The 24,382-nt window shown below is 39.6% G+C and overlaps 1 protein-coding gene across 3 annotated transcripts; it reads right to left on the bottom strand.

The window, feature by feature from the left end:
• Positions 1–2,765: 2,765 nt before the first annotated feature.
• LOC131149627 (uncharacterized) lies at positions 2,766–24,089 on the bottom strand. Of its 3 annotated transcripts, none has more exons than XM_058100246.1 (8): positions 23,820–24,062; positions 23,440–23,719; positions 22,691–22,753; positions 22,377–22,416; positions 21,510–21,574; positions 21,161–21,277; positions 4,113–4,241; positions 2,766–3,203 (listed from the first exon to the last, which is right to left on the bottom strand). In XM_058100246.1, the coding sequence occupies exons 1-8, from the start codon at positions 23,891–23,893 to the stop codon at positions 3,153–3,155; spliced, it is 819 nt and encodes a 272-aa protein (XP_057956229.1). In that variant the 5' UTR covers positions 23,894–24,062; the 3' UTR covers positions 2,766–3,152. The 3 variants fall into 3 exon arrangements, with proteins under 3 accessions (XP_057956229.1, XP_057956231.1, XP_057956230.1); XM_058100247.1 differs by having other exon boundaries at positions 3,075–3,203; positions 4,092–4,241; positions 23,820–24,002; XM_058100248.1 differs by lacking the exon at positions 4,113–4,241 and having other exon boundaries at positions 23,820–24,089.
• Between the last annotated feature and the right edge of the window lie 293 nt (positions 24,090–24,382).

Below are 24,382 nucleotides of genomic sequence, written 5' to 3'. Positions count from 1 at the left end.
ATTATACTCAACATTCTCAAGAAAGAATTAGGCCTTGAGCTCTCTCTTCAAGTTTGCCCAACTATCAATTACACAACTTCCATTTTCAATTTCTCTGTACTTGGTACGCCACCACAGTTTGGCATCACCAATCAAGTACATGGTCGTAGTATCCACCTTTGCCTGTTTTGAGGTCATCCTCACAACACAAAAGTACTACTCCACATCAAACAAGAAGTTCTCTAACTCCTTGGCATCTTGGGCACCCCCATACATCCTGGGTTCTGGCACCTTGGTCTTGCTAACTCCCGGAGTGTTGGAGTTCCCCATAGCAAGAACCATCACATTCATCTTTGCATCCAGATCTGCCATCCGGGCTTGCAAAGTTTTCTTAGTGTGGTGAAAAACCTCTGACATTTCACTTGTCAAACTTGTTTCATGCTGCTGTGATCCCATCACTTCATCAATAAGTCCCTTTAGTTGGGCCATCTCATTGGCCATATTGTTGGTTGACTCTTCAACCTGTGCTTCCAATGCACTGATTCTTTCAACATCGTTTGGTGTCATGGTCACTTACCAAAGCTTCCCAAATCCAACAACGAATGCAATCAAATTCAAGTCACAACTCAACCTTGGGCTTTGAAGCCAAGTGTCACTAACTTATCTCTGATACCAAATGTCATGGTCTGACTATTTTCACACCGTTGTGAAGGGGCCATGCAGCGCTAGCTAAAGCACTCTTGTTTAACTAGCCAGTCTATCGTTTACCAACATTCATCCACGAAGCACTTTCATTAGTATTCATTCAAATAGCAGCAAAAACAGTAATCAATTCATGAAAGTCGTGGCAAGCAAGCAGTAAACATTGAAACAAACGTAATTCATTAACAAATCCTCCGTTGACATGTTGTACTTAGCGAGGGAGGCAAGTAGGCTAAGCATGTTGACAATCGCTAGTAAGTTTTACAAAGATTGATGAACACTCACCCTCCCCTAAAGAGATTTTTATGTAATTATCATCTTGACACTAGGAAACATCAAAGTGACCAAGGAGTCATACTGATTTATTTGGCATACAAAGACACTACTAGCATAAAATAACCCTACACTAGTATTTACATGATGGAAACTCATCCCCAACATACGAAATAAGTGGTCACAGGCAAGCATAATGCCCTGAACAAGCTTAGCTCGTGACACTATGCATTGTGAACCATTACCTAGTTTTAGTAAGATAGTAGTTGTGCAACTTCTAACTGAGAGGACTCGAAGAAATGCCACATATCTTTGAAGTCTATTTTAGCTACACCATCATCTCTTACACTTACCACCACTTCATTCCAAGCTTTTAGCAAGTATTGCAAGGAGAAGGGTCACATTGTTTAAATTGAAAGAAGTTGGATGACAAGTGAAAAAATAATCAAGAAAAGAGTGACTAGGTTGTGCATCCCCCTCAACGCTCACCTATAGCCAATACTACTAAATAGTCTAGCAATATCCAATTTTTGAGGATAATATCAATATATTCAACCTATCAAGAGTTAAACAAGAGGTTGTTAATGCTATTAATGAGGTTTTATCTTATTCTAAATTACAATCCTCAACTTTTTTAGTCACGTTAGATACTCCGTATTATAATCACATGAACTCTACTTTATCTTCCTCAACAAATAAAACACCTAATTTTAATGCTCCACCTATGCAAATAGTTGATGGTTCTTTTATGCATATTAGTCATGTTGACTTTGTTCAAACTTCGAACTTATCCACTTCTAGCATCAATTTTGTACCAAAACTATTCATGGAACTCACTTTTTGTTGGAGAACTTTGGCATCTTTGTCTGTACCTCTGTTTTCTAACTAAATAGTGTTGCACAAGATCCATTATCAAAAGGATTATTGAGGTATGACTTTGTTTGAATTATTATCCTTACATCTATCATATTCTTTTTTCAATGGTTAGCCTCCTTAAAATATTATTCCTTAAGATTTGTTTAATATGCAACAATAGAATGAAATGAAATGAAATTTATCTTAATAATTTTATATATTTGTTATTCTTTTAAGAAGTAATATATTTGTCATGTTTCATTGAACTACTAGTACATTCCATCTGTTGTACCCGACATTAGGTTAGCATTTGACAATCTCGTCATGCCTCCAAGAATAAATTCAAAATTCTAGTTTCATTTGTTAGTAAAGGAAAGACAAGTAACATGACTTAGATTATCATGCTTGTCAATTGTCAATTAGCTTTACATTTTAACAATAGCTACTTGCTTCTAAACCTTTTGATCTTATGCATGATCATCATATACACCCCATAGTGGCTCCTGTTACCTAGTTATTTTCTTGATTTACATGGATTTATTAAATGCATTCTGCATTAAAATTGTTCGATATTTATCAAGAATTTTCCCCAATGATTAAGACAATTCATAATATTAGAATATTTTCAATATAATAATGCACTCAAATACAAATAATTTGCTTTTATTAACATTCTTAAACAAGATGTTTCACTCATGTCGAGGCACTTCCCAACAAAATGGTTGAGCAATGTAAACATAGACGTCCTCAATACTATTCACTCTTCTCATACCTGCACATGTTTGTAAAACAATTTTAGGGAGGAGCATACCATATTGGGAACTTCAGTTCCTTAATTAACAACCAATCTCTCTCATGAACATGTTTTATTCAAATCTCAAATCCTTGTATTGGATTTGAAGAAAAATATAATATTAAATTCTATTGAAATTTATCCAAATCCATCCAAATCCAAATTTAAGGTCCAAAATCCACTCTGAAATGCAGCTTTACGGCTTATACACTTTATTCTTATACAGCAGCAGGAGCATACAACAAATAAGAACCTCACTCCAGATTGTGTTGTTTTCTAGGCATGGAATTGAACACAAGGTAATGATCATGGAAACATCATGGGCCTGAAGGATACAAGGACACTTATTTGATTGTGCTTGACTGTAGCAATCTCCCTTTAATATCCCTGCTCTCTATTATACAAAATGCAAACCAATGACATATACACCTACATTCTTTGTGCATCAAGTCACATTTTTATACAACTTCAAAAGCATGTTTGCAAGATGTTCCTGCCCTCTTATACTTCTGTCTGCGTCCGTGGGAGAGCGTGGCATTGAACACACGGGTTAACAAAGCCGTAGATGCTTCTGGAGGCAATCTCTTGATCTTATATCAGCCTGAAGAAAATACAGATAGGAGATAGTATCATAGCATTTGAAACAATAAAACATTTATCGAGCAACATGACAGAAGTATAAGAGAGACCATGAAGATGCGGCAGCAGAGCATCACATAGTGAAAAAGTACTGTTTAAAACATAAGCAGATGATGGTAAGTGACTTCGTGTGTTGCATTAAAATTTCAGGAACAGGAATTATGGAATAAATACATTATTTAAAAAGAAACTGTTGAACTGCTTTATATAATAATCACAAGTTCAAAGCTTATCCACAGGAATCATGAGCAAATTAGGCAGAAGGTTGAAATAAGAGGACTTCAACCACTCCCAACTACTGAATGGGATTTCTTACTCAGTAGCCATTTGTAATGTCTCCAGAACCACAAATATGCAGCACAGCCATACAAGTCACTTGTCCCGTTGCTGCAAGAGGACACCATAACATCATAACATTTCCTTGTACTGTAAGTGACTCGTCAACATAGATTTTGAACCCCTCAATCTATCCATAGAATCATCTTTCATTTAATATCAAAACCCAAGACTTGTAGCTTAAATTTATAGTCATATATTTTGATTACACATAAAGTGAGAGAATACTGAAGTTGTCTATCAACCTTCTGATTCCAGCCAGGATTTCCATCAATGCATTCTGGTGAAAGCCACAAAGGTGTAAAACAGTTGTTTCTAAATTATTATTATCATTTGAATAGGAAGGCATTTTTTTTTTTTTTTATCAGTCTCTACCTAGGTCAAACATGAGATGAACAAAATCACACAATCAAGATAAAAATTTGCAAGCACTCGCAATGGCTTTCAACCAAAAGCCCAACAGCATCAAATGTGCATATTGAATCTCAACTCTATGTAAGTTTATTCACAGTACCTAAACAGTTTCGGCTCTCACCTGCCGTATGGGCTCTGGCACACGATACTTGCAAGCGACTTTTACAACTGTAATAGCTGTAGAAAGTGATATACGATGACCAATTGATACAAATATGGGCTTCAGTGAGCCCTCTGCTAATCGCATTGCCTGGGTAAAATTTTTTCACAAGTAAATTGCCTTCAAGCAAACTGTAAAACTCAAAATAAATAAGAACAGCAGCATAGTTACATAGAAGCCAGATATCTTTTACAATTTAAGCTGTACGAAAAAAGTGAAAAACCATAATTTGAGAAGTCAAGATTTCACCCAAAATTTTCAACGACTCACAACGTCATGAAGATGACCAAACATTATGGTTGTGGTGTGTACTCTGCAAGACAAATCTAGTTGAGTATAAAACCTTACCCTACTTTATAGCCAAAACCTATCTAGATTTGTTGTTCAAGCTTCATGTTAACCAACCAAGTCTTTATTTCTTTAATCAAGTAACAAATCTGTGATTTCAAGCATGATTTAAAGTCTTGAATTGAAGAAAAAGAAGGGGATAAAAAGGAAAAGCAGGAAGAGGTAGGAGAACAAGTACAAGAAAATAGCCTATGAGGGCAGCAAGGCAGGCCAGCAACTATGCTTTTAAATTCTTCTGTGTTTTCTCCAATTCTTTACAACTTCAAATCATGGTTCACTTTCTCTCCTTTTTCTAAATTTTTATTTCTTTTTGTGGGAGGTGGCACCTCCAACATTCTTCCTTGGTTTAAGGAAGACTTCTGCACACTCATTAGATATACAAGAGAAAGGGCTCAACTATCCTCAGCAAATAAAGCTATTTTGAAATTGTATATTTGAGCACTTCAAGATTACACCCCTTGAAATTAATTTTTTCACTGGACCATGCATTTGAGAATTTGAAAATTACTCCCCTTGAAAAGGATCTTTTTTCACTTTGCCTTTAAAATGTACCCCTACCGAAGTTTTGAAGCACATGGCAAGAACTAAGTTCATTAAAAGTTTGAGAAATCCAAAATATAATAATGATACGCAATACTTCAGCACACTGTTTCTTTCTGCTTCTTCCCACACACCCCCCCCCCCTCTCTTCTTCTAAGCATATTTATATTGTTCTTTATTTGGCACAAGATTTATGCACCATATTACCTGACATTGGCATCACCAATGCTTTAGTAGCATTACAAGCCATTATCAATGTGTTAACAGCATCTCTTATTCATTTCAAGACCTCTGTGTACTTTGATGGGATTGTAGAGTCGATAAAGATCTCTTCCCCAATTGGGATTGCTGACATTTTCACAAAACCACTCAGGCATGATATTTTTGCAAGACTAAAGACAATGCTCGGAATGACAAAGTTAGGAGAGTCAAGTTTAAGGGGGGATGTTGAAAAACTAAACTTGACTGAATGTGGAGATGGCCGGCAAACCACCGCAGTTGAATTTTCTGGAGTCGGCAAGCAACCTACTCCACCTAACAGCCACATCCGTTGATCACCAACCTCACCTACCAGCTGCATTTGTTGATTTTTTCGTTTAGTATCTGCTATAAATAAAAGTGTGTGTGCAATGTAGTGTGGTGTGTTGAAAGTGTAAAGCCAATGAGCGTGAGAGAAAGTTTTAATTTGAAGTTTTTTGTATCCATTTTGAGATTGAAATATATTGTTATTGTGTATTGATTCTCACTGAGTTTCAGTCACAACCAGTGACTGAAAGGCTTACCCAATATCCACCATCCAAATGTAATATGTGAAAGTTGTATTCTGAGCAAGCAACATAGAAACAGCTTTGAAAAACAAGCTGACTGGAGATCTACCATGCCGCTCCAGCTAATACACACAGACATGTGTGGTCCACTAAGACCATTTTCGAATGGACAGAATCGATACTTCCTAACATTCATCGATGAGGTCCCACTAGAGGAGGACGAAATCAACAGAACTATGTCCCACGAGGCAGAAGACAAGGAAGAAGAGGATGATACAATAACCACTCGAATGTAGACAAAAGAAACATTCAATGCTACAACTGTCATAAGTACGGACACTATAGCAATGAGTGTTAGGGGCAACAACAAGAAAAGGTTAGCAAGGAGGCTAACTTTGTCGAAACTGAACATGCAGATGGAGAATCGTTGATGCTAATGGCACACAATTCAACTCCCCAGGACCAAAGCATTTGGTACCTTGATTCTAGAGCCAGCAACCATATGACTAGCAGAAAGAACTTATTCTTTGAACTTGATGAGAAAGTTCGAGGGGAGATCTCTTCTGGCGACAATTCTAAAATCCCAGTCCAAGGGAGAGGAGATGTTTTGATCAAACAGAAGTCTAGAGATCATGCTTACCTCTCCAACGTCTACTATGTGTCAACCATGAAGACTAATATATTTAGTCTCGGACAGCTCGTGGAAAGAGGCTATCGAATTAGCCTTAATAATAAACAGATGGTGATTACAGACACTCAAGGAAAGCTTGTTACTCGAGTTCAAATGGCAAAGAATCAAATGTTTCCGCTCGCCATCCAACATGATATGCCAAGGTGTTTGAGCACTATCATCAAAGACAAAGACTGGTTAATGCATCTAAGGTATGGGTATCTAAATTTTGAGAGTTTAAAAAATTGGAAAGCAAGAAGATGGTGAAAGGCTTACCCAATATCCATCATCCAAATGTGATATGTGAAAGTTGTATTCTAAGCAAACAACACAGAAACAGTTTTGGAAAATAAGCTGACTGGAGATCTACCATGCCGCTCCAGCTAATACACACAGACGTGTGTGGTCCACTAAGACCATTTTCAAATGGGCAGAATCGATACTTCCTAACTTTCATCGATGACTACAGCAGGAAAACCTAGGTCTACTTCCTGAAAAGGAAGTCAGAGGTGTTCGATAAGTTCAAAGAGTTCAAAGGACTTGTGAAGAAACAGAACTGAATCTATTGCTGTCAAGGGTACCATCACCGATGGTATGTTCTATTCATCAAGAGGTGATTACAAACTTATCGGCTATCCAGATATCGATTGGGGAAGAGATCTTGATGAAAGAAAAAGCACGACAGGATTCACATTTTTCATGGGAGATACAGCGTTTACATGGTCTTCGAAGAAGCAACTCATCGTAACGTTGTCATCATGTGAAGTTAAGTATGTTGCTGCAGGCTCAGCTGTTTGTCATGGTATATGGATTAGGAATGTACTGAAGTATCTGAGATTTCTTCAAGATAACCCCACAGAAATCTACATCGACAACCGATCAGCGATTGCACTTGCAAAAAATCCAGTTTACCATGAAAGAAGCAAACATATTGATACTCGGTATCATTTTATCAGATAGCATGTGAAGAATAAAGAAGTGGAGTTGATATCTTGCAGAACGTATGATCAGATGGCTGACATTTTCACGAAACCACTCAAGCATGATATTTTTGCGAGACTGAAGACAATGCTCGGAATGACAAAGTTAGGAGAGTCAAGTTTAAGGGGGGATGTTGAAAACTAAACTTGACTGAATCTGTAGATGGCCGGCAGCCCACCGCAGTTGAATTTTCTAGAGTCGGCAGGCAACCTACTCCACCTAACAGCCGCATCCGTTGATCACCAACCTCACCTACCAACTGCATTGTTGATTTTTGATTTTGTATCTGCTATAAATAGAAGTGCGTGTGTGCAATGTAATGTGGAGTGTTGAGAGTGTAAAGCGAGTGAGCTTGAGAGAAAGTTTTAATTTGAAGTTCTCTGTATCCATTTTGAGATTGAAATGTATTGTTATTGTGTATTGATTCTCATTAAGTTTCAGTCACAACCAGTGACTGAGTGATCCTCTCCACCCATCAGTGGTATCAGAGCGTCCAGGTATGCCGGAATTCGCCAAACAGAGGCGAACAGAGGAGAAATTCATTTTTCTTCCCAGTTTTGAAGTTACTCAAAATCCAAAATTGAGCCTACCATTGTGAAATTTGACTCGAGACGATTCCAACGGTGGAAACCACATCTCAAATGGACTTCGGGAGGATTCGCACGCGCTCACACGCGCCTAAGACGATTTCAGCGCCTCTCCCACGCGCCGCACGCACTGACGAAGACTCCGGCCGCCGGCAACACGGGTCCACGCGCTCCACACGCATCTTCCTCACCTGCTTGGCGAGATCCGACCCGGCCATCAACCCGCAACTCGGATCCATACCCGAGACCGACCCACTTCCCAGCCGCCAACACGCAGCACACACAGATAATGCCACGTGGACTCACGGTAAGCACTAACGCCGTTTAAACAGCCGTTAAGTTAAACCAGCCCAGTTTTAAACCACCAGAACTTCCTATAACCAGTTCAATGATTTTTGGACCGATTCTTTGCAACCCAAAACCGGTTCCTAAGGTTTGCCGACCTTCTGAACACAATAGTGGCATCAGATTTACCAAAATCAGCCCCCATCTCTCTATTTTTATATATTAAATTAAATGGCGAACAGTGCTGCCCAAGCGGTCATCCCTAAATTGACCCGGGAGAATTATGACAACTGGTCGATTCAAATGAGAGCCTTTCTAGGTATTCAGGATGTCATAGACATCGTTGAAGATGGGTACAGAGAAAGCCCATCAAAAGAAATCGAAGTAGTTATGTCCGATGCTTAAAGAACAATACTGCGAGTCGATCGAAAGAAGGATTGCAAGGCGAAGTCCATAATCTACCAAAGCCTTGATGAGGCCACGTTCGAAATCATCGCCTCCGCCAAGACATCCAAAGAAGTTTGGGACTCTCTCCATCGAACACACAAAGGGGCAGATAAAGTGAAGAAGATTCGTCTTCAAACATTGCGAGGTGAGTTCGAATCTCTAAAAATGAAATCTATTGAATCTATTGCTGACTACTATACACGAGTTATGGTAGTATCAAATCAATTGAGAAGAAATGGAGAGACTCTCAATGACGAGAGAATTTGTGAGAAAATTTTGCGATCTCTAGATCCAAAATATGATTATATAGCTGTGACCCTAGAAGAAACAAAAGATTTGGAAACAATGTCCGTAGAAGAACTTGTGGGCTCACTCCAAGCCCATGAGCTGAAAGTCAACAAAAGGAGTGATGATAAAGCATTGGAGCAAGCCCTCAAAACGAAGTTGTCCCTCATTGCAGATAGATACGACAAAGGGGGGACGTCACAACAAGGAAGAGGACGAGGCCGAGGATCTCGTGGAAGAAATTCTGGAAACTTTGACTCCAGAGGAGGTAGCAGAGGCGAAAGAGATTCCACTAGACTAGGACGAAATCAACAGAACTATGTCCCACGAGGCAGAGGACAAGGAAGAAGAGGAGGATACAATAACCGCTCGAATGTAGACAAGAAACATTCAATGCTACAAATGTCATAAGTACGGACACTATAACAATGAGTGTTGGGGGCGACAACAAGAAAAGGTTAGCGAGGAGGCTAACCTTGCCGAAACTGAACATGCAGATAGAGAATCGTTGATGCTGATGGCACACAATTCAACTCTCCACGACCAAAGCGTTTGGTACCTTGATTCTGGAGCTAGCAACCATATGACTGGCACAAAGAACCTATTCTTTGCACTTGATGAGAAAGTTCAGGGGGAGATCTCTTTTGGCGATAATTCTAAAATCCCAGTCCGAAGGAGAAGATGTTTTGATCAAATAGAAGTCCGGAGATCATGCTTACATCTCCAACATCTACTATGTGCCAGCCATGAAAAGTAAGATACTTACTCTCGGACAGCTCGTGGAGAGAGGCTATCAAATTAGCCTTCGTGATAAGCAAATGGTGATAATAGATGCTCGAGGAAAGCTTGTTACTCGAGTACAAATGGCAAAGAATCTAATATTTCTGCTTACCATCCAACATGATACGCCAAGGTGTTTGGGCGCTATCATCAGAGACAAAGACTGGCTATGGCATCTAAGGTTTGGACATCTTAATTTTGAAAGTTTGAAACAATTGGGAAGCAAGAAAATGGTGAAAGGCTTACCCAATATCCACCATCCAAATGTGATATGTGAAAGCTGTATTATGAGCAAGCAACACAGAAACAGCTTTGGAAAGCAAGCCGACTGGAGATCAACCATGCCGCTCCAGCTAATACACACGAACGTGTGTGGTCCACTAAGACCATTTTCGAATGGACAGAATTGATATTTCCTAACCTTCATCGATGACTACAGCAGGAAGCCCTGGGTTTACTTCCTGAAAAGGAAGTCTGAGGTGTTCAATAAGTTCAAAGAGTTCAAAGCTCTTGTGGAGAAACAGAGTGGCTACCGCATCAAGTCACTCCGGTCAAACCAAGGAGGAGAATACAGAGACGAAACTTTCCTGAGATTCCTTAGGCATCAAGGGATTCAAACACAGTTCACACCGACCTACACTCCCTAGTTGAATGGTGTAGCTGAAAGGAAGAACCGCACAATCCTTAACATGGCCAGAAGCATGTTGAAGGATAAGAATGTGCCCAAAAGTTTTTGGGCAGAAGCAGTGTCATGTGCAGTCTATCTGCTAAATCGGTGTCCTACGAAGAGTCTTGATACAAAGACACCACATGAAGCCTGGAGTACTCACAAGCCCAATGTGAGTCATCTTAGGGTGTTTGGCTTCATAGCTAACGCCAAGATCCCAGAAGCAAGAAAGACAAAGCTGGATGATAAAGGAGAGAAGTGTATCCTTGTTGGATATGGTGATAGCACCATAAGATATCGACTCTACAATCCCATCAACAAGAAAGTATTTCACAGTCGGGATGTCATCTTTGAAGAAAATGAATCCTAAAAATGGGACCAGGCTGAATGTTCCAAAGATGCAAAATTAACACTTGAAGGAGAAGAACCACACAGAGAAGAGAAGTGGCTATCGAGCCACAAGTTCCCGAGTTGCAGACACCTCCACATGGTTCATCACAGAGGAATGAAACTCCATCACCAATAGAGCGTGAAATCTCAAACATGAGACCTAGAGGAGCTCGAAATCTAACTGACCTGAATGAAACTACAGAACCAATGGAAGAGTATATTACTTTATATTGTCTGTTGTTGACCAGCGACCCGGTTAGCGTTGAGGAGGCTAACAAAAAAGACAAATGGAGAAAAGCGATGGATGAGGAGATTCAATCCATCGAGAAGAACAAGAGTTGGGAATTGACAAATCTTCCAAAGGGCCGTAAAACTATTGGTGTGAAATGGATCTACAAGACCAAGAAGAAGGCTCAGAAGTTCAAAGATACAAAGCAAGACTTGTCGCCAAAGGCTACAAGCAGAAAGAAGGGATTGATTATGGAGAAATCTTTATCCCGGTTGCCAGACTTGAAACCATCAGATTACTAATTTCACTATCAACACAAAATGGATGGAAGATTTACCAGCTGGACGTGAAATCAGCATTTCTGAACGGTTTTCTAAAAGAAGAGATCTATATCGACCAACCACCTGGATATGTGAAGAAGGGCAAAGAAAATAGAGTGTACAAGTTGAAGAAAACACTCTATGGCTTGAAGCAGGCAACTCGTGCATGGAACATGAGGATTGATGACTACTTCCAGAAGAATGAATTTGAGAAGTGTCCCTATGAGCATGCGCTATACATAAAGATGGAGACAGATGGAAGCATGTTGATAGCCTGCCTATATGTTGATGATCTGATCTTCACCGGCAACAATCCAGAGATGTTTGCCGCTTTCAAGAGGAGCATGGTCAAAGAATTCGAAATGACGGATATTGGCCAGATGGCTCACTTCCTTGGCATAGAAGTCGTGCAAAGCGAGAAGGGAATCTTTATCTCCCAAAGCCACTATGCAAAAAAAGTACTAAAGAAATTTGGGATGGAAAAATGCAACCCTGTGACAACTCCGGTTGAAACGGGATTGGCGTTGAGAAAAAATGAGCAAGGAAATATTGACTCCACATACTTCAAGAGTTTGGTTGGAAGTTTGAGATATTTGACATGCACCAACCCAGACATACTCTATGGAGTTGGACTTGTCAGCAGGTACATGGAGACTCCTGACCAGTCCCACTTGAATGCAGCAAAAAGGATACTCCAATATGTCAAGGGTACCATCACCGATGGTATGTTTTATTCATCAAGAGGTGATTGCAGACTTATCAGCTAATCAGATAGCAATTGGGGAAGGGATCTTGATGAAAGAAAAAGCACGACAAGATTCACATTTTTCATGGGAGATACAGCGTTTACATGGTCTTCGAAGAAGCAACCCATCGTAACGCTATCATCATGTGAAGCTAAGTATGTTGCTGCCAGCTCAGATGTTTGTCATGGTATATGAATTAGGAATGTATTGAAGTATTTGGGATTTCTTCAAAATAATCCCACAGAAGTTTACATTGACAACCAATCAACGATTGCACTTGCAAAAAATCTTGTTTACCATGAAAGAAGCAAACATATTGATACAAGGTATCATTTTATCAGGGAACATGTCAAGAATAAAGACGTAGAGTTGATATTTTGCAGAACGTATGATCAGATTGCTAACATTTTCACAAAACCACTCAGGCATGATATTTTTGCAAGACTGAAGACAATGCTCAGAATGACAAAGTTAAGAGAGTCAAGTTTAAGGGGGGATGTTGAAAAACTAAACTTGACTGAATCTGGAGATGGCCGGCACCGCAGTTGAATTTTCTGGAGTCGGCAAGCAACCTACTCCACCTAACAGCCGCATCCGTTGATCACCAACCTCACCTACCAGCTGCATTTGTTGATTTTTTTGGTTTAGTATCTGCTATAAATAGAAGTGTGTGTGTGCAATGTAGTGTGATGTGTTGAGAGTGTAAAGCCAGTGAGCGTGAGAGAAAGTTTTAATTTGAAGTTTTTTGTATCTATTTTGAGATTGAAATATATTGCTATTGTGTATTGATTCTCACTGAGTTTCAGTCACAACCAGTGACTGAAAGGTTTACCCAATATCCACCATCCAAATGTAATATGTGAAAGTTGTATTCTGAGCAAGCAACATAGAAACAGCTTTGAAAAACAAGCTGACTAGAGATCTACCATGCCACTCCAGCTAATACACACAGACATGTGTGGTCCACTAAGACCATTTTCGAATGGACAGAATCGATACTTCCTAACCTTCATCGATGACTACAACAGGAAGACCTGAGTCTACTTCCTGAAAAGGAAGTCAGAGGTGTTCGACAAGTTCAAAGAGTTCAAAGCTCTTGTGGAGAAATAGAGTGGTTACCGCATCAAGTCACTCCAGTCAGACCAAGGAGGAGAATACAGAGACGAAGCTTTCCTAGGCATCAAGGGATTCAAACACAGTTCACACCGACCTACACTCCCCAATTGAATGATGTAGCCGAAAGGAAGAACCGCACAATCCTTAACATGGCTAGAAGCATGTTAAAGGATAAGAATGTGCCCAAGAGTTTTTGGGCAGAAGCAGTATCATGTGCAGTCTATCTGCTAAATCGGTGTCCTACAAAGAGTCTTGATACAAAGACACCACATGAAGCCTGGAGTACTCACAAGCCCAGTGCGAGTCATCTTAGGGTGTTTGGCTCCATAGCCTACGCCAAGATCCCAGAAGCAAGAAAAACAAAGTTGAAAGATAAAGGAGAGAAGTATATCTTTGTTGGATACGGTGACAGCGCCATGGGATATCGACTCTACAATCCCATCAAATAGAAATGAGTCTACAACTTCTCAATTGATGAGTGGAGAGGATCACTCAGTCACTGGTTGTGACTGAAACTCAGTGAGAATCAATACACAATAACAATATATTTCAATCTCAAAATGGATACAGAGAACTTCAAATTAAAACATTCTCTCACGCTCATTGGCTTTACACTCTTAACACTCCACATTACATTGCACACACACACTTCTATTTATAAAAGATACAAAACCAAAAATCAACAAATGCAGTTGGTAGGTGAGGTTGGTGATCAACGGATGCGGCTGTTAGGTGGAGTAGGTTGCTTGCCGACTCCAGAAAATTCAACTGTGGTGGGCTGCCGGCCATCTCTAGATTCAGTCAAGTTTAGTTTTCAACATCTCCCCTTAAACTTGACTCTCCTAACTTTGTCAGTCCGAGCATTGTCTTCAGTCTTGCAAAAATATCATGCCTAAGCGGTTTCGTGAAAATGTCAGCCATCTAATCATACGTTCTGCAAGATATCAACTCCACTTCTTTATTCTTCACATGCTCTCTAATAAAATGATACCAAGTATCAATATGTTTGCTTCTTTCATCGTAAACTGGATTTTTCGCAAGTGCAATCGCTGATCGGTTGTCAATGTAGACTTTTGTGGGGTTATCTTGAAGAAATCACAGATACTTCAGTACATTCCTAATCCATATACCATGGCAAACAGCTGAGCCTGCAGCAACATACTCAACTTCACATGATGACAACATTACGATGGGTTGCTTCTTCGAAGACCATTTAAACGTTATATCTCCCATGAAAACTGTGAATCCCGTCGTGCTTTTTCTTTCATCAAGATCTCTTCCCCAATCGCTATCTAAATAGCCGATAAGTTTGCAATCACCTCTTGATAAATAGAACATACCATCGGTGATGGTACCCTTGACATATCGAAGTATCCTTTTCGCTGCATTCAGGTGAGACTGGTCAGGAGTCTCCATGTACCTGCTGACAAGTCCAACTCCATATAGTATATCTGGTCTGGTGCACGTTAAATACCTCAAGCTTCCAACCAAACTCTTGAAATAAGTGGGGTCAACATCTCCTTGCTCATTTTTTCTCAACTCCAATCCCGTTTCAACCAGAGTTGTCACAGGATTGCATTTGTCCATCCCAAACTTCTTCAGTACTTCTTTTGCATAGTGGCTCTGGGAGATGAAGATTCCCTTCTCGCTTTGCACGACTTCTATGCCAAGGAAGTGAGCCATCTGGCCAATATCTGTCATTTCGAATTCTTTGACCATGCTCCTCTTGAAAGCGGCAAACATCTCTGGATTGTTACCGGTGAAGATCAAATCATCAACATATACGCAGGCTATCAGCATGCTTCCATCTGTCTCCATCTTTATATATAGCGCATGCTCGTAGGGACACTTCTCAAATCCATTCTTTTGGAAGTAGTCATCAATCCTCATGTTCCACGCACGAGGTGCCCACTTCAAGCCATAGAGTGTTTTCTTCAACTTCTATCTTCTTTACCCTTCTTCACATATCCAGGTGGTTGATCGATATAAATCTCTTCTTCCAGAAAACCGTTCAAAAATGCTGATTTCACGTCCAGTTGGTAAATCTTCCATCCATTTTGTGCTGAAAGTGAAATTAGTAATCTGATGGTTTCAAGTCTGGCAACCGGGACAAAGATTTCTCCATAATCAACCCCTTCTTTTTGCTTGTAGCCTTTGGCGACAAGTCTTGCTTTGTATCTCTGAACTTTTCCTTGTGCATTCTTCTTGGTCTTGTAGACCCATTTCACACCAATGGTTTTGCAGCCCTTCGGGGGATTTGTCAACTCCCAAGTCTTGTTCTTCTCGATGGATTGAATCTCCTCATCCATCGTTTTTCTCCATTTGTCTTCATCGTTAGCTTCCTCAAAGCTAACTGAGTCGCTAGTCAACAACAGACAATATAGAGTAACATACTCTTCTATTGGTTCTGTAGTTTCATACAGGTCGGCTGGATTTCGAGCTCCTCTAAGTCTCATGTATGAGATTTCACGCTCTATTGGTGATGGAGCTTCATTCCTCTGTGATGAACCATGTGGAGGTGTCTGCAGCTCGGGAACTTGTGGCTCGATAGCCACTTCTCTTCTCTGTGTAGGTTCTTCTCCTTCAAGTGTCAATTCCACATCTTTGGAACATTCAGCCTGGTCCCATTTCCAGGATTCATTTTCTTCAAAAATGACATCCCGATTGTGAAATACTTTCTTGTTGATGGGATTATAGAGTCGATATCCCATGGTGCTATCACCGTATCCAACAAGGATACACTTCTCTCCTTTATCATCCAACTTTGTCCTTCTTGCTTCTGAGATCTTGGCATAGGCTATGGAGCCAAACACCCTACGATGACTCACACTGGGCTTGTGAGTACTCCAGGCTTCATGTGGTGTCTTTGTATCAAGACTCTTTGTAGGACACCGATTGAGCAAATTGACTGCACATAACATTGCTTCTGCCCAAAAACTCTTAGGCACATTCTTATCCTTTAACATGCTTCTGGTCATGTTAAGGATTGTGCAGTTCTTCCTTTCAGCTACACCATTCAACTGGGGAGTGTAGGTCGGTGTGAACTGTGTTTGAATCCCTTGTTGCCTAAGGAATTCCAGGAAAGTTTCGTCTCTGTATTCTCCTCCTTGGACTGACCGGAGTGACTTGATGCGATAGCTACTCTATTTCTCCACAAGAGCTTTGAACTCTTTGAACTTATCGAACACCTCTGACCTCCTTTTCAGGAAATAGACCCAAGTCTTCCTACTTTAGTCATCGATGAAGGTTAGGAAGTATCGATCTTGTCCATTTGAAAATGGTCTTAGTGGACCACACACGTCTGTGTGTTTTAGCTAGAGCGGCATGGTAGATCTCCAGTCGGCTTGTTTTCCAAAGCTGTTTCTGTGTTGTTTGTTCAGAATACAACTTTCACATATCACATTTGGATGATGGATATTGGGTACGCCTTTCACCATCTACTTGCTTCCCAATTTTTTTAAACTTTCAAAATTTAGATGCCCATACCTTAGATGTCATAGCCAGTTTTTGTCTTTGATGATAGTGCTCAAACACCTTGGCATATCATGTTGGATGGCTAGCGGAAACATTCGATTCTTTGCCATTTGAACTCAAGTAACAAGCTTTCCTCGAGCGTCTGTAATCACCATCTGTTTATTACTGAAGCTAATTCGATAGCCTCTCTCCACGAGCTATCCGAGACTAAGTACATTAGTCTTCATGGCTGGCACATAGTAGACGTTGGAGATGTAAGCATGATCTCCAGACTTCTGTTTGATCAAAACATCTCCTCTCCCTCGGACTGGAATTTTAGAATTATCGCCAAAAGAGATCTCCCCCTGAACTTTCTCATCAAGTTCAAAGAATAAGTTCTTTCTGCCAGTCATATGGTTGCTGGCTCCAGAATCAAGGTACCAAACGCTTTGGTCCTGGGGAGTTGAATTGTGTGCCATCAGCATCAACGATTCTCCATCTGCGTGTTCAGTTTCGGCAAGGTTAGCCTCATCGCTAACCTTTTCTTGTTGTCGCTCCCAACACTCATTGCTATAGTATCCGTACTTCTGACAATTGTAGCATTGAATGTTTCTTTTGTCTACATTCGAGCGGTTATTGCATCCTTCTCTTCTTCCTTGTCCTCTGCCTCGTGGGACATAGTTCTGTTGATTTCGTCCTACTCTAGTGGAATCTCTTTCGCCTCTGCTACCTCCTCTGGAGTCAAAGTTTCCAGAATTTCTTCCACGAGATCCTCGGCCTCGTCCTCTTCCTTGTTGTGACGTCCCCCCTTTGTCGTATCTATCTGCAATGAGGGACAACTTCGTTTTGAGGGCTTGCTCCAATGCTTTATCATCACTCCTTCTGTTGACTTTCTGCTCATGGGCTTGGAGTGAGCCCACAAGTTCTTCTACAGACATTGTTGCCAAATCTTTTATTTCTTCCAGTCACAGCTATATAATCATATTTTGGATCTATAGATCGCAAAATTTTCTCACAAATTCTCTCGTCATTGAGAGTCTCTCCATTTCTTCTCAATTGATTTGATACTACCATAACTCGTGTATAGTAGTCAGCAATAGATTCAATAGATTTCATTTTTAGAGATTCGAACTCACCTCGCAATGTTTGAAGACGAATCTTTCTTCACTTTATCTACCCCTTTCTATGTTCGATGGAGAGAGTCCCAAACTTCTTTGGATGTCTTGGCGGAGGCGATGATTTCGAACGTGGCCTCATCAAGGCTTTGGTAGATTATGGACTTCACCTTGCAATCCTTCTTTCGATCGACTCGCAGTATTGTTCTTTAAGCATCGGACATAACTACTTCAATTTCTTTTGATTGGCTTTCTCTGTACCCATCTTCAACGATGTCTATGACATCCTGAACACCTAGAAAGGCTCTCATTTGAATCGACCAGTTGTCATAATTCTCCCGAATCAATTTTGGAATGACCGCTTGGGCAGCACCGTTCGTCATTTAATTTAATTTATAAAAATAAAGAGATGGGGGCTGATTTTGGTAAATCGGATGCCACCAATGCGTTCAAAAGGTCAACAAACCTTAGGAACCAGTTTTGGGTTGCAAAGAATCAGTCCAAAAATCACTGAACCGTCTATACGAAGTTCTGGTGATTTAAAACTGGGATGGTTTAACTTAACAGCCGTTTAAACGGCGTTAGTGCTTACCGTCAGTCCACGTGGCACTATCTGTGCGTGCCGCGTGTTGGCGGCTGGGAAGTCGGAAGCGGATCGGTCTCAGGTACAGATCCGAGTTGCGGGTCGCGGAGCCGGGTTGTGGGTTGATGGCCGGGTCGGATCTCGCCAAGCGGGCGAGGAAGACGCGTGCGGAGCGCGTGGACCCATGTCGCAAGCGACTAGAGTCTTCATCGGCACATGGGAGAAGCGCTGAAACCGTCTTAGGTGCGTGTGAGTGCGTGCGAATCTTCCCAAAGTCCGTTTGAGATGTGGTTTCCACCGTTGGAATCGTCTCGAGTCAAATTTCACAATGGTAGGCTCAATTTTTGGATTTTGAGCAACTTCAAAACTAGGAAGAAAAATGAATTTTTCCTCTGTTCGCCTCTGTTTGGCGAATTCCAGCGTACCTAGACGCTCTGATACCACTGATGGGTGGAGAGGATCACTCAGTCACTAGTTGTGACTGAAACTCAGTGAGAATCAATACACAATAACAATATATTTCAATCTCAAAATGGATAAAGAGAACTTCAAATTAAAACTTTCTCTCACGCTCACTGGCTTTATACTCTCAACACTCCACATTACATTGCACACACACACTTCTATTTATAGCAGATACAAAATGAAAAATCAACAAATGCAACTGGTAGGTGAGGTTGGTGATCAACAGGTGCGGCTGTTAAGTGGAATAGGTTGCCTGCCGACTCCAGAAAATTCAACTGCGGTGGGCTGCCGGCCATCTCCAGATTCAATCAAGTTTAATTTTCAACAATTGGCATCACCAGTGCTTTAGTAGCATTACAAGCCATTATCAATGTGTTAACAGCATCTCTTATTCATTTCAAGACCTCTATGTACTTTAAATTTTCCTGACAAGCATTATTTCTGACACATAGCATTTCACACAAGATTGACCCATATTTCTGACATATTTATTCTCTCGGTAATTAGGACCATATTTCATTCAATCAAATAAAACCAAGCCAAAACCGATACATTAAATTATTGATGTCATGGCAAAAAGCTCTTAAATGAAGCACATTGAGACTAAAGAAGACACACAAACACAAAGCCCACCTTCACACATCTTGGTCATCAAAAGTACCTACCATACCTGTCCAATTTATTAGTAATATTATAATAGAATGATATAATTAATAAGACCATACTTCAAATAATTGACATGTTTGAAGTTGGCAATTCATTCTCCCCACTGCATTCAAATCAGAAAATGTATCAAACAAAATTTATCAAGAGTCAAGAACAAAACCAAGATTTTGCCCAGGGTGTAATTAGAAATTTAAGAGTGGTGGAGCCAAACTGCAAGATAACTAATCATTCAAGAATTTGAGGACACTTAGGGTAAGTTTGAAACCTAGAAAATACAAGGAAAAGAGAAGGAAAATAGGTAGGAATCCAACTTTTTCATGTTTGGTTATCGAGAAAAGTAAAAAATAAAATAAAATATTTACAAATCAATGAATAAAATTTTGATTTACACATGAATAACATTTGATTTTTAATCATACTAAAATAAATTTTCATTTTTAGTACTATTTGATGTAGAGAGGAAATACAATGGAAAATGCATTTCCTACTTATTTTCCTTTCCTTTTGTTTTCCAAAACAAAATCCTTGATTCAAATGGGGTCTTAGGGAACCAACAATGAACTTTTTCCAAATTGCAACAATATATAAAATATGAAGTTGTTTTATTATTTTTTTTTTTCCACAACTTTTGGGGGGGGGGGGGGGGGGGGATCCCAACTGTAAGTTTTTTTTTTTTTTTTTTGCCCAATTATCATAATGTGTGAGGGTTAAGGGATGAATTGTACATCGAGCAAAGTCTCTATCCTTTTTCTTTTCTTGGGCCCCGGGAGGGGGCTAACACCACCAATTTTAAGTCATAATAATTTGGTAGAGGGAGTAGCTTTCTCAAGCCAAATTTAATTGGCTATATAGTAGATAATGAAGCATGTCCAGGTAAGTTTCCAAGACCAAGTTTGACAAAAAGTTACATGTGTCCTTAATAGGTGATGGGGCAGCTTGGTCATTAATGGGTGATGGACCAGCTTGTTAGTGGAACTTTTTTAATTGAGGAGAAGTTGGTGCATAGCCAAGGAGAAGTTCAAGCCAAAAGGCTAGAGACTCTCATAAGGGTTCACTTGGGTTATTCATCCCACATTTCTTTTATTTTAAAAAGGATTACTAGGTTTTCACTAATTGTGGAGAAGTGTGCTTAGGCTCTCTAGTTATACTTCTCTCTGCCTAGATTATGAAATGACTGCCCTTGGGCATTAGATTCTCAGTGCTGAACCACAAAAATTCTTCTACCATGTGATTGATTTTTTTTTTTCCTTCTAATTTCTTGCAATTGTTCTTAACCTTGTGCCTTCATCAAATTGGGAGCCAGCGGCCTAAAGGATCTAAGAAAATCTTTATATACAGCCTTTCTCCTCAAACACAATGAGTAACTCTGTAAAACCCAAATAATGGATCACACTAAGAAATTTTCTAACAAAATTAACAAAGTAATTTGATTGAATGCTCCTGATAAAATGGCAATAACTCCTAAGGCTTTTTCTCACTCTTGACAGCATAATGGAAACAAAATGAACATATTTCAATGAGTTCTTAAAATACTGCTTCAAAGAGAAGAAGATAGACTAGAATTCTTACTGCTCCAAATGTCTGCCCAGTGTTTCCAGTTAAAATAACAATATCTTCACTACAGCTTTCTTTGGCTTCAAGCAGTTGTCTCACTCCATATTTGGTAAGACCATCCACATGATGCAACTGACGTATCAAAGTCAAAACTTTGTCATAATTTCAATGAAATGGATCCATCTAAGTGCTGACTTCTTGATAAAATAAGTGCAAGAGAATAAGGTTAAAAAAAAAAAAAACTAAAACTAAACTTAAAACACAATTGATCTTTCACTATTAGAGAGAGATCCATCATGATAGTAGCTAAAATGCTAAAAAAAATAAAGAAGCTATTACTTAGAGCTAATGAGTCAAAACTCACATTCTTTCCAATCCCAATTGTAGGAAGATTGGCCAGAACCCCCAGATGACAAGCCAAACCAAACCCTGCAGAAGTAACTTTATGATTCAGAGATTTCTTCAGCAGAATAAATGTAGTTTAATAACAATGATCTAATAGCAGTAAACCAGTTAAAGCCCGCACAATGATCAAAATATATATCCAATTTAAATCCTAAATAGTCCTTATGCGAGACATTATTGAATACGTAATAGCACTGCAATTTGTATGGGCATTACTGCCTTAATGATATATTAATAAGACGGCTACTCCAGCAGATTGGGTCGGGTTACTGGTTGACATAGGCCAGATCCAAGTTATAAAAACCAGTAAGCCTAATAGACAATTTCCAACCCAATATCAATATGGATTTGATTGGGCCCATTTTCCTTGGATTGGCTGCTGAAAGGATTTTAGATGGAATGGAAAAATTGGCAGAAAATGACAGCAAATTTAAAGAAATTAAAAATATAAACTACAGAGAAAAAATACATATCCCATATCACATATTTCTTGCATAGCCCCTTTAATCAACCCACAAAACAAAAACAACAATTACAAGTCAACAATCTCAAGGGTAACAAGGAAGAAGCTTACAACCACAAAGGAGATACTCAAAGAGGGAGCTCCACTCACCACTCAATGGATTATATGTTCCAATAATTGGCAAAAACAAAAAGAAAATGGACTTGAAATTGCTGCTAATCATCACTTTTTTTGTGCGTGTGGGCATAAGTGTGAGTGTGAGTGTATTTTTTGTGCGTGTCAGAGAGAGAGAGAGAGAGTCATGTTTGTATTATCTAAAGCACACTAGGAGTGTATGAGGAGATCCAATGCTAAAACACTTGCCTCGAGGATGAAGTAACCCATTGCCATCAACCATTAACAACTGTGGGCATTTATAGAAAATCATAGTAAGGAATTTAAAGGGAAAATAAAGCACTTAAATTGTGGAAAAACCGAAGAAAATATAGTTTAGATAGTTATATATAACTAATTTCAAGGCAACTCAAGATTAACAATTAACACTGCATTAAGTAAAATTATTGTCAAATAAAATCAAGTAGAGCTAATCTTAATTTGTTAATAAGCTAATAAAAATGTAGGGATCAAATTCAAATTGTAGAAGCAACAAAAAAAATTGTATGGAAAACAAAAGTCACCTGCGGGTAATAAGGATGAGCATCACTCTTCATTTTCTCCAAAAGCTCTAGAAGAATTGGAGCCTGCAGTTAAGAAACAACAAAATACATTAGATGGAATATCTCTTAACACTAATGTAACATATATCTTAGCACTTGCAACAGTTGGTCAGTAGAACTGACAGTTAAGAGGACCTTTGAACAAAGCAACCCATGGAATTTGAAAGTGTCTTTCACAGTTTACCTAGCAACTATATGTCTCTCTCTCTTTATTTTTTTCTCTCTCCCTCTGTGTGTGTGTGTGTGTGTGTGTGTGTGCGCGCGCGCGCCAAATCACCATAATCAAGTGCACCAAATTGTGTTCTTGAAACAGCATTACTTGAATTTCATGGTAAGGTGTGATTTTAAGTTGCAATTTTCTCTAGTTTTGCCATCCACTACATTGGCTTTCTATTTTCTAGTCTCACACAAAGCACAGTGGAATAGTGCTCAATCTCAAGTTCTGTCACACCTCACAAAATTCAAAAAAAAAAAAAAAATAGCGTAATCAAAATAAAAGGCAACAGGTGCCCAATGATGATGCTGAAACCTCAGAAAGGCTAACCCATGTAACCTTGTTTCCCCTTATGGAGGTACTCAAAAGGACACATACACCATTATTCTAAAATTTCCAAGGCGGATAAGCAGGTATCCAAGTCATAAATATTCCAAAGGAAGATAAGGTCATGCCCAGAGAAAGAGAGAGAGAGGTGGAGGGGAATGTGAAGAACCTCTCTGAAAGCCAGGAAGCCAGGTACGTATGGGACTCGGAGATCGGAAACAGAGTAATCAACATAGACAACCTCCAGAGTTTGAAGATCCAAAACAACAAGGGCAGCACAAGCGACGGACGGATCATCCTTGGAATAGCTCACATCAACGCCACCCACATACTTCAAATACTCTTCTCCAGCTTTGACTGGAGCCGCCATGGCCGGGGACAAGGCTGTGGGTAATCGCCATGCGAAATCGTCTTCCGCAACCAACCTTCTTCGCAGTGAATCTTGAACCCTGAAACAGTGAAACCCCTTTGCAAAGATTAAAAAACGAAAAGTTAACACAAAATTTGAGATTGTAGAAGCTAAAATTATCATTACGATGTGTTACATACTCGATCCACTGCTGCTCCAGTATTTGCGGAGATGAAGAATCCTCGGACGTTGCTTCTTCCCTATCACTGATCATCTTTCCTCTATGTTTTGGGCCTTTAACAATTAAGCTAGCGCTAAAGAAGAATCAAGGGCTGACCGGCGATTGAATATTTTTAATAATACGCCGGCATTTTATTTTGTACACTATGACCGTGTTACCGCAGGGATGGAGGGATTACGGGTTTGAATTTCAAAGTGCATTTGGAGCTTTTACGTTTTTATTATTTTTATATTTGTTGTGATATATGGCTCCGGTATGCATGTACGAAAAAAAAATATGGTGGAAAATGAAATTCTAGTCTACTTGGCGTAGGTACAGTGAACTGTCGATGGTTCTGAACCAGTTATTGCGATTGTTTGCTATTGGTATATAATCGTCGACGATATCTCTGCAAACCGTTGACGGTTTGGCCCGATTAACAACGTTGATTTTTAAAATTTTGAATTGGAACGTTAAGTTGGTTGGGTTTTGGAGGGACAGCCTCTGGGAAACTTATAAATATATGTTGTACTATGTAACAAA

Source organism: Malania oleifera, chromosome 2 (genome assembly GCF_029873635.1).
Source record: "Malania oleifera isolate guangnan ecotype guangnan chromosome 2, ASM2987363v1, whole genome shotgun sequence".
NCBI lineage: Eukaryota > Viridiplantae > Streptophyta > Magnoliopsida > Santalales > Ximeniaceae > Malania > Malania oleifera.
Note: the sequence above shows the minus strand (reverse complement) of the source record. Positions and strands in the feature narration are given on the sequence as shown.

Excerpts from the sequence above, each read along its gene's own strand:
- LOC131149627 (XM_058100246.1), bottom strand. The coding sequence starts at position 23,893 with ATGATCAGTGATAGGGAAGAAGCAACGTCCGAGGATTCTTCATCTCCG. Across the intron at positions 21,575-22,376 it reads TGGGTTACTTCATCCTCGAG|GGTTTGGTTTGGCTTGTCAT; the intron begins GCAAGTGTTTTA and ends TTACTTCTGCAG. Across the intron at positions 21,278-21,509 it reads CAATTGGGATTGGAAAGAAT|TTGCATCATGTGGATGGTCT; the intron begins GTGAGTTTTGAC and ends TTGATACGTCAG.